The sequence below is a fragment of the Hetaerina americana genome, unplaced genomic scaffold (genome assembly GCF_022747635.1).
Source record: "Hetaerina americana unplaced genomic scaffold, ioHetAmer1.1.p SCAF_1, whole genome shotgun sequence".
In the NCBI taxonomy this organism is placed as follows: Eukaryota; Metazoa; Arthropoda; class Insecta; order Odonata; family Calopterygidae; genus Hetaerina; species Hetaerina americana.
Window position 1 is genome coordinate 65,117,616 of NW_027286069.1, and position 10,731 is coordinate 65,128,346.

At 39.5% G+C, this 10,731-nt stretch overlaps 1 protein-coding gene across 1 annotated transcript; it reads right to left on the minus strand.

Annotated features, from left to right (window-relative positions):
- Positions 1–243: 243 nt before the first annotated feature.
- LOC139685885 (pupal cuticle protein G1A-like) lies at positions 244–2,143 on the minus strand. Its single transcript, XM_071583018.1, has 2 exons — positions 2,084–2,143; positions 244–960 (listed from the first exon to the last, which is right to left on the minus strand). Exons 1-2 carry the CDS (start codon positions 2,087–2,089, stop codon positions 613–615), a joined length of 354 nt encoding a protein of 117 aa, XP_071439119.1. The 5' UTR covers positions 2,090–2,143; the 3' UTR covers positions 244–612.
- Positions 2,144–10,731: the final 8,588 nt, after the last annotated feature.

A 10,731-nucleotide genomic window follows, 5' to 3' on the forward strand; every position in this document is an offset into this window, starting at 1 on the left:
ATAAGTTTAATATAATGAAGCCTAGTATTATCCCAATGATAAAACTCCATAAATTAGGCACCGATAGCGTTTAAATCAACGCCCTTACTTCCCCGACTGGTCTAGGCTGTATTCGCTGAATTTTACTCGGCCTAATACCACTCAGATTTTCTCTGAAATAGGCATTGTAATTATCATGGCCTTGAGGTCCTTTCTATATATTTCGAATGGGGCAATAAGGAAAAATAAATGTAATGCACGAAGTATTGCAGTAGGAGATGTTTTTATTTAACCCACTCCCGAGGTACATAACTTTTGTACTTGTTAACCAGGACTCCAATACCTCTGCGGGAAGCAAAGGTAGAGGACTTCGAGGTGTAGCACCTCGGTAGCCAGCGCCCGTCTCCGCCGCAATCTGCGCAGCTTTGTTGACTGCGCCAATGTCCGTGGCACGGAGGCCGGTTCCGCACGAGGTGCCCGCATCTTCTACGCCTCTTATGGTCTCGTTCTAAGAGGTGGGTGGGTAAAAAAACTACTTAGATCTTGACGGGGTGGTCGAAGGAATTTAATTCCTAAGATCAGGGGTGAGGTGAGGGTAATGGGAGAAGTCGGGGTCAGAGCACTATGCTCATCTTAGGCCACGACGACGGGGTGGTGGTAGGGAGAGTAAGCTCCGTAGGAGTAGGCATAGGGGTGGGCGTAGTGGGAGGCGTAGAGAGCGGGGGCATGTGCGTAGGCGGTCACTCCGGTGACGACGGGGGCATGGGCCTTGTAGGAGACGGCGACGGGGGTGGCGACGTGCTGGACGACGGGGGCGACGGCAGCGTAGGAGTGTCCGGTGACGCTGGAGTAGGCGAAGTTGCCTCCGAGGCGCTCAGACTTGATGACGGCGCTGTCGAGGCTCGGGGTCCTCACGAGGGTGGTGGCTGGGATGAACCCGGCGCTGGCGACACCAATGACGGCAAGAAGAGCAAGGATGGCCTGGGGAGGAAGAGGACGTGGTCAGGGGGCGGTCTTAAGAGGCGAGCAGAGGAAGCAAGTCATAGAGGTGCGATTGAAACTATTGAGAGAGAGGCTAATATCCACCGAATACAGATCACAGCTACCGTTTGTCGGAAGATTTCGTAAGTTGATGAATTCGGTACCAAAAGATTGTGCCCCACGTTTTCCAGTTGTAACAACGCCCATTAAAAGAGAATACCCATTTTTTCATCAACGGGAATGGGAAATCATACATTAAATATTTTTGAAGAAGTAACTTTTAAAAAATATTCGCTTTTCTAAGTCATATACTTTTTCGGATTAGTTCATTTAGGAGCAAAAATAATTTATACTTACTGCTTTAGAGTTCACTAGAAATGTATATGTGTATTGATAGACATTTAGAAACAAATTGCCTAGTTTCATGAAATTCGAACTTGATTTGATTATGTGAATGGAATATTAAATTTCTATTGCAACTTCATGTTAAAAAATTTGGTAAGTAAATGAGCCCTTTGGATCGCCCCTTTTATACAGACCGCTAGAAAATGGAAACGTTGCATCGAGCTTTGAAATAATAGCGAAATTAATGGTCGTAAATCGTAGGCATTCAGTTTGTCGATATGATATTAATTCTAAGTTGTCATTTCTAAACTTTGTCTTTAGAATATTTAAGTCGTTTATAGTCCTAATACATTTAATTAGATAATAATTTTTCTAGAAAAATTAGTAATAATAGAAGCAATATAATTTGCTTTGAACTCAGCATAGGTAATATTGCGTGAACATTAATAATTTAAAGTGATGAAATGAATAGAGGACCGCGAATGGATAATGCCATGATAGTCAAATATGTCTAAATGTTGTCATTTCCACTTAACTCTTTTTCGAAAAGGTTTGGTTGACACTGAACTTATCGGTCCATCAATGTAAACATGCATCTAATTTTACCTTACGATCCATGATTCGAAAACTGTTTTGGTATCAGACCCAGGGGTTTGAGAATGTTAAGTGAAAGTAAAAAGCTTTCCAGTCTTGAATATAATCACTCCAGATGAATTCTCGCTCTCTCTCAGTATCCCAAACAGATAGAATATTACACATACACGAAATCCGTACTTACCTTCATTTTGACTGGGCGTTGGTTTTCGTGGGTTATCTCCTGACTGCAACTGCGAACGGATCGTTAGCTATGCTCATGCTGTCCCTTGGGCTCCCTTATATATCCCCCCGGACGACCGACGCCCTAAACATCCTCCCACCAAGGACGCACCCCATTGGGCCTCCCGAGAGCGATCCCACCTCGGAGAGCAAACGCACGCACCCACCCACCCACTCGGGGCCGCCTCCCAAGGAAGGAGGACCCGACCGCCCATCCTGCTCCTGCAGCCTTGCCCTCGCCCGGGGCCGAGTTCCGATATGGGCCCCACCCTACTCTTCCTCCCACCTCCCTCCCCCCCATACACTCCCCCCTCGCTTTGATCCGCCGGTAGGGTGATTTCAGAAGGAAGCGTGGATGGCTGAGATGAAGGGTAGGGGGAAACGGTAACAACAGAAATAAATAAAATGCGAATCTTTGCTCACTCCTTTCTAGAAGGACGGTCAGGATGTTTCTCGAGTCCATCGGAGTGAACTTGACTCCCATTAACGGAACAAGTGCCCACTGGGGTTGTGGGGCGACCGTGCCTGTTGGGCCGGTCACCTCCACGCCTGGGGAATGGGAGGACCGGGCGTCCATGTGGAATGGGTGGGCGCGTTCTCCAGCATCACGAATATCTTTTTTCCACGTAATGGTTTTCACTTTCAATGGCGGCGGTTCGCATCAACGGAAGCCTTGCGTTGGTAGTTAACCCTTTCACGACGGGATTCATTCCTTGATTTCGCGCCTTATACTCAAACCGTTTGGTTTTCGTTTTGTCTCCGCCAAGATGCACCTGTTACCTTTCTGGTCTGTTTCTCTCCATAAAGAAGGCTGTTACTTTTTCTACATCGAGTTTTGGCTTTTCTTGGTATAATGCTGTGAAGTTTGAACTCCATTTGAGCGGATATTCAGCCTAAAAAAGTAGTGTGCGTCTTTGGTAAGTGGTAATGTGGACTTTATTTTAGGCATTAATTCCGAGGAGACTTCTTTCTTGTATGCGTATTACTTGGGGCAATATTTATTATTTCGGGCTCGAGGAAGTGGAATGAACTAATACTATGCTCTTAAATAAATTATTTCTACTTGTGTTGTAATAATAGTAATAATTTGGCCCGTTCAATTAGAATCGGGCAATTTATTGTTTCAATTTTTTCGGGGTAATTTATAAACCCCCAATACAAATTCGTTAATTTCTACGAAATACAAAAGATGAGATACATGCGCTTCCTTTCCGTCCTTTTCTCCGCTTCCACTTTATCTTTTGTTGATAAATCAATCCGACATTTCCCTAATCGGTTCCTCGTGTATATATTTCCCAATTTGTTGGACGTTATTCAAATATACAAGGATAAATTCTAGTTCGTGTCTTTCCTCGGCATAAATTGGGCAATAAAAGAATCTGTGTACTGTCGTGTCCTCCTCCATCATGCATTCACACGTTCCCTCCTTTTTTTCCCTATTTTCTTGAAATATGATCTGAACTCCCTGTGCCCTGTTAAAATTGCGTTATTCCTTTGTAAGTTTTAAAGTTGATCTTCATTCCTTACTTCACGCTAGGTGGGAATTGTCTGGTTGTTTTCCCCTTTTTTAATGTTTACCATTCCCGTTCCCATTTCTCCAGGAAATGCGCTCCTATAACCTTCCTGTTCCTGCTCCATTTTTCAGTTGGAGACAAAGTTATATCTCCTAGAGTAAACTCACCCATCTCCCTCATCCGTGACTTGATTCTTATTTCATCTATTGAGAATGTTATCGGCTGTATCCCGGTTATTATTTGTAGAGCTTCATTACAGACCGTATTGCAGCTCCAGAATATTGCAATTAGGCAAGATCTTTGGGCCTCCTCCAGTTTCCTCCGGATTCTGCTGCAATTTGGCCTCTCTCCCCACACCTCACAGCCGTATGCCAATATTGAGATGGTGACTCCGTCTACGTGTGTTATGAAGGATATTTCATTTTACATTTTGCCATGCCAACATCCGTTACAGGATAACTCATTGGTTAGGCGTGAACGATTTTGCCTGAGTGCGGTGTAATATATATTTGTATTTTTTAAAGAAACTACAATTGATTTTACTATTGATATCGGAGTTTGTGTATCAGTATATCACCTGACGGAAGACATTTAAATAGTAATATAATGAATGCCACAATACTTAAGGCAAATCATTCCTGGAAGTTCGTCATTTAAAATTAAGAAGCAAATTTCATTGCAATAAACAAAGAGTGAAATGTTTTTATTACTTTAAAATTAAGATTTTATTGTGCCAAAAATTATTCTGCCAATTCCTTATTTCAATAGTGAATAGGTGAAATTTGTCATGTACTTACTACTGCCACTGACTTTTTTCTGCCAATATTTCAAGTAAATTTTTGCCATACACAGTCATCATCATATTACTTATCTACAAACCTATTTGGTATTCCGAAATATACAATGAAATTGAAATTTGAAAATAAAATATTTCGCAACTATCCACAGTTACCCAAACATTTGGAAAATATCCAAGAGTTTTTATTTGAAATTATGGAGCATTAATTAAAATAAAATGTATTGAACATAAAAAATGTTTTAGTCGTCTTAGATACCCTAGAAGGAAGGTAAACAAGAGCCAGTACAGCTCAAGTATTTATTTCAGTAGATGCTAGTTGGAATAAAATTGAAACTGATAGGGTTTATCAAATATTATTCCCGTTAAATGGTATCATCCTTATCCGAGGGCTGTACTTATTGACGTAGAATAATAATTAAACCGTTTTATTCTATTCTATTATCTCTAGACTTTGTAAAGTTTTGTAAAGCATTACTTTTTAAAGTTTTAAATATTGAAAAGTAATCTCAGAAAAATGGAAAAACCTTCGTTAAAGGCTTGGTTGCATGTTTTACTTCCGATTATTATGTATTTGAAGAGATTTAGAGAGAAGTATTTTTAGAGATGAAGACAAAGGCTCTCCAAGCATGATTCTCTTTTGATATATTTGATGATTTGGTCCCGATTTCCGTTAGTGCTTGTGAGTGACTTAGTTTTCCATTGAAAATCAATTTCTACGCTCGAGTTAAACGAGGATGCATGAGTAAACTTTCCATATCTGGAAAATAAATGATGGGGATAATTGAAAATTATTTCAATTTGATATGGAAGTACATTATTAATTCTCGTTACCCGTCTCCATATTCTCTGGGCATAATTTATGAGGATGCTGTTAGACGATTTTAGATTTTCATGCTAAGAATTTAATTTTGTTCAATATGTGACAACAAAAAACACAGTTTAATGGAAAGAGGTATTGCATATTGATAAGCGTAACTGATGTTATAGCTATTAGATGCCTTTCTATTTTTAGATTTCTTTTTCTAGATCTACTCTCATAATTTAATCAAATCATTAAAAAAATTGAAATACTTACAGATTTACAATGCAACGATTTCAGATTGTATAAACCATACGCCTTGACCGGGATTGAACATTTACCATTGAAAATTAGTTTGCGCTGTTTATAGGAATTTTTTCCATGATATTCCTCTATTCGTTACCAAGTTCACAGAAATAACCCTGATTAATGCTTCAGAGTAGAGTCTCGGTGCCTGTAATGCTGCTAAATAAGGTAGAGAGTACTTAATCTCCTCTTATTTCGATATTCCAACTTTACGAAGTGCTTTTCATGCAAAAAAAGGAATTCCTCTCCTTAATAACCTGTTCCGCAAAATTTTCCTTTCTCCTCGGAATTTATTTTTCTTCCTCTTTCTGAACTGTTGCCTGGGCTTTGAGAACTGTAATTTACAATGATGTTCGGCCAATAAAAGTGAAAGTCCGAAACAGTTCTTCGTTCGGTCTCGGCTCCAGATGAAAAGTCTGGGCCTAAAATTTGAAGGTCGTGTATGAGAATCAAGGTCACAGTTGCCGAGTTTTTTTTGTAACTCATTGAAAACTCATAAAACTTGACTAGTCTAACCGAATGGGTCTCAAACGAATTCGAATACATTATCGACCTGTTGGTCGGTTAGAGTAACCATAATTTGAACCACCTATTTTGAAACTCCGTGCCATTCTGGTTCTGTCCCGTACCGCTCGGGCGTTAAAATTTGTATTGGGTCCAATGCAAACAATACAAGGTCACTCGTAGGGTAAATCACAACTTTTTGTTATACTTGTATATTGTGGTAGTTTTCCGCGATCCAAGTTAGTTTTTATCCACAATTTTCTTTTCTTTTCAAGTGCTATTTGTGTCCTTAATGATCCTTGATTTTGAAATATTGCAGTAGATTGTTTAGTGTCTGTGAAGTACGATATGTACCTCCTGTTGAGATAATAATTTAGATGTCAAGCCCTTTGCAAATGTTGCTATCTCTTAATTTAAAAAAATTATTTGTTAAACAATTTTTAGTGTTAAAATAAATTAATTTTCATTAATGGATTAATAGAAATCGAGAGTAAGGACTAGGACTAATCTAATACGTTAGGACTGATTTACACTCAATTAATCATATTACGGCAAGTTTTACTGAATGTTGCTAGCTTATTATCGGAAAAAACAGTTTTTACATGTTTTAATATTGCGAAGAGATTGCAGAGAGAGAGATAGAGAGGTATTGTAAATTCTTGTCCACTTACGAATTCATTAGAACGTAAGCATAAACAACATTTCCCCTTGCATCATTCACTTCCTCTGCTACTCGTGTCTTCCACTCTTATTAATGTTGACCAAGCATCTGCTACTCTCTTTCCTCTTCTCCACTTAGTACCTTACTCATACAATCTCAGTCTTCGACAGCCCATTGCCTCCTCTTCTCAAGTTTGTGTCTTCTTCAGATATCTTTTCTCAAATTACTGTTATATAATCCTACGTAACACTTATTAGTTTCTCTTCTTCTCTAAACAGATCATATTTATACCATCATCTTTATCCACTTGATGAAAGCCTTCAATCATAACCGCGTCCTCTTTCCTTAAAGCCTTTTAATTAATACTTTCATCGTTTCCATAACATTTTTATTTGTATAATGTTGGATTTGTTTAATGCTCTCGAAATTTGTCCTATTTTGGCCCAATTTACTAGAAAGGTATGAACGATTCCACTGGATTCCACCTGTTTAACCAATGATTCTTCCTGTCCTGAATTTTAGCCTTGTCAATGAAATCTAAAAATTTGATTGCGTAAGAATTATACATAAGTTAAATTTTGATATTTATGTGTATAATATTTTTTTTAAGGTAATCTACCGGTTAAGGTAGGTTTTTGGATGGACACAACTACCAAACAAATATTTTATTACTCCTAACAAAACACAAAATCCATCATCCTACTCTATATCAGGTCCCTCTTCATCTGAGTACTTTCTTCCTCCCTTCATCCCGTCCAACATCCCTATCCTGTTCCTTCCCTTTCCTCTTTTGCCCAACATTCTACCCTCTATCACAGTCTTCAACATCCCACTGCCGGTCAACACCCCCTTCATCCACTTTTCCTGCCTCCATAGGATTGCTCCCAACAAACCCCTCTCTTCGCCCACCATACCAAGTACTTCCTCATTTGTTTTCTTCTCTGTCCATTTCACCTTCTCCATTCTTCTCCACACCCACATTTCAAAAGCCTCCAGTCTACGTCTATCCTCCTGCTTCAATGACCACGTTTCCGCACCGTACATAGCTACGCTCCATATAAAAGTTTTTACGGGTCTTTTCTTAACATCCTTTCTCAAAGTCCCTGTCATCAACTCCCTCCTCCTTGTGAAAGCCTCTTTGCCTAGCGCAATTCTTCTCCTTACATCCCTACTACTTTGACCGTGTTGGTCCAAAACACAACCGAGATACGTAAACTGTTCTACCTGCTCTAATTTTTGCCCCCCTATTTTAATGTTAAGCTTGGCCTTTTTCTTTCTAGAAAATCGCATAACCTTTGTTTTATTAATATTGATTCTCATCCCATACCTGTCGCACTGAATTTCCAATTCACTCAGCAATGCTTGCAGCCCCTTGGCTGACTGACAAACTAAAGCTTGGTCATCAGCAAACCTAACTGATTTTACGAATTCCCCGCCCACTTTCATTCCTACCTCGAGTTCTTCCCATGCATCTTTAATCATTTCCTCTGTATACAGGTTGAACAGCAACGGTGCTAATGGGCAACCCTGCCTTACACCCCTTCCTAACACTGCCCATCCTGACTCCCCGTTTCCCACCCGCACCTGAGCAGTCTGATACATGTACAGGTTGCGGATTAGCCTCCTTTCCCTCCAGTCTATTCCTATTTTCTGCAATATACTCATTAGTTTTTCCCAATTCACTCTATCAAACGCTTTTTCGAAATCTACGAAACAGGCAAATACCTCCTGGTTGTGTTCTATATTCCTCTCGATTAATAATCTCATTACTCAATGGCATCACGCGTACCTCTCCCCTTCCTAAACCCAAACTGATCATCCCCTAAGTAATCATTTGCCCTACTCTCTATCCTTTTGTTTATGATTCTGAGAACAACTTAAGCTGCGTGGGATATCAAGCTTATTGCCCTGTAGTCCTCACAAAATGTAGCCTTTACCTTTTTCGGAATAGGAACTAAAACTGATCTCACAAAGTCCTCCGGCCAGATTCCTTCCTCATAGATACTACGAATCAGCCCATATAGCCTCTTCCTACCACATTTTCCTAAACATTTCAGTAGTTCCGCAGGAATATTATCCACCCCCACAGCCTTATTTAGCTTCATCTCCCTTAATGCCCTTTCTATCTCCTCATCGAGTGTGCCTGGACCTAAGCTATCTTTCTCTACGTCATGTTCCTTTTCTATGTCTAACTTTGTTGGTCTAAGCTCCTTACTATACAGTTCTTCTATATATTTCTCCCATCTCTCTTGGATCTTTCCTGCGTCAACTATTACCTTACCCGCCTTATCTCTAACTGTTAGCCTAGATCTTCCTTTCTTACTTCCCGATAAAGATTTAACTTTGCTGTACAGCGCACCAATTTCACCCTTCCTCTGTAAACTTTCCATATCCTCACACTGCGTCTTCCACCAGGCTTCCCTTGCCCTATTTGTTGCCCGCCTCAATTTATTGTTCAATTCTTTGTACTTCATTTTGCCTAACTCTGTATTTACATTCTTCCATTTTCTCCGCTCTTCCATCTTTGTAATCATCTCATCCGTGATCCATGGTTTCCTAATCCTTTTAGCGTTAACGGTTCCAATAGTGTCTTTTGCGGCTTTCGTTAACCCTTTCTTGATCCTTTCCCATTTTTCTTCGATAGTACTTAGCTCTTTATCATCCATCATGATTTCCTCTACCGCCTGTTTGTACTCCTTCCTTTTCTAACCATTCAATGCCTCTACATTCCATTTTCTAACTCGCCGCCCGTGCCTTACCTTTTTGAAACGGACGTTACATTTCATAACAACTAAATTGTGGTCAGAGTCCGCATCCGCTCCCGGGAAGCTGTGGAAATTTATCACACTGTTCCTAAACCTTTGTCTAACCAGAATATAATCTAGGTGATACCTTTGTGCGTCACCTGGCATTTTCCATGTATACCTGCGTCTTTTGTCGTGTCTAAACCAAGTGTTGGTGATGACTAACCCCTGTCTCCTGCAGAACTCAACTGCTTTCTCCCCGCGGTCATTCCTCGTGCCTAAACCGTAGTCGCCCACCTCATCACCATCTCTTCCTTCGCCTACCGTCGCATTCCAATCTCCCATCACTATCAAATGTTTCCCTGCAGGAACACACGCGATCATGTCCTCTAACTGATCGTATATCTTATCGACCTCTTCTTCCTTATGGTTGCTCGGTGGCATGTATACCTGAATAATAACTAAGTTCGTCGGTTCTGCTTTTATCTCCACTAGTAGTATTCTATCCGTTACCTGCTCTATGTTGACTACGCTTCTTCCTACCTCTTCATTTAATACTATGGCAACCCCTCGTTGGCTCTCGTCCCCACCGCTGTATATTATTCTGTGTATAATATGTTGAATTCTAAATAGTGAAAATACTTTTGCTGCTTTTCGATTATAATATTGTTTCTCAACGATATGTCCCAACCAATAATATCGCACTCTACTATGCACTCGAATTTGATTAGCTTTGTTAAACAGAAATAAAGAATTAATCCGACAATAATGCCGTGCATCAAATTAATTGAAATAATATATTACTCGTGGAAAATTGCAAACGTGTTTACATAATTAAGGAATAATTCCAACATATCAGACCTTGTCATAAATTGATGTCTTGTTTTTGCTAAGTCTTGGATGGATACATAAATTAATTGATGAACTTGTTTTTTGATTTTATTTAAATTTAAAACACTTATTTTATCTTCAAAATATGTAATGCTAAACTGAATTCGCGCTTAATAAAACAAATGGTGATGCCGCCATGATAGATATTTCATTTTCATAATGTTATTATTCCTTCACGTATATTAGTTATTACTTTGCACTAAAGCGCTTTGAAGTATATTTTCTTGACATTTCATAATCTTTGGTTTTTACGTAAATAGAATTTTATATTCATAGCCGTGAAAACGAAAGAAATACCATATCTAATGATTATATGATGCAAAACTATGATAAATACTGAAAGTAATGTGCAGGGAATGCTAATATATTCTTCATCCGATATTATAAGTGTG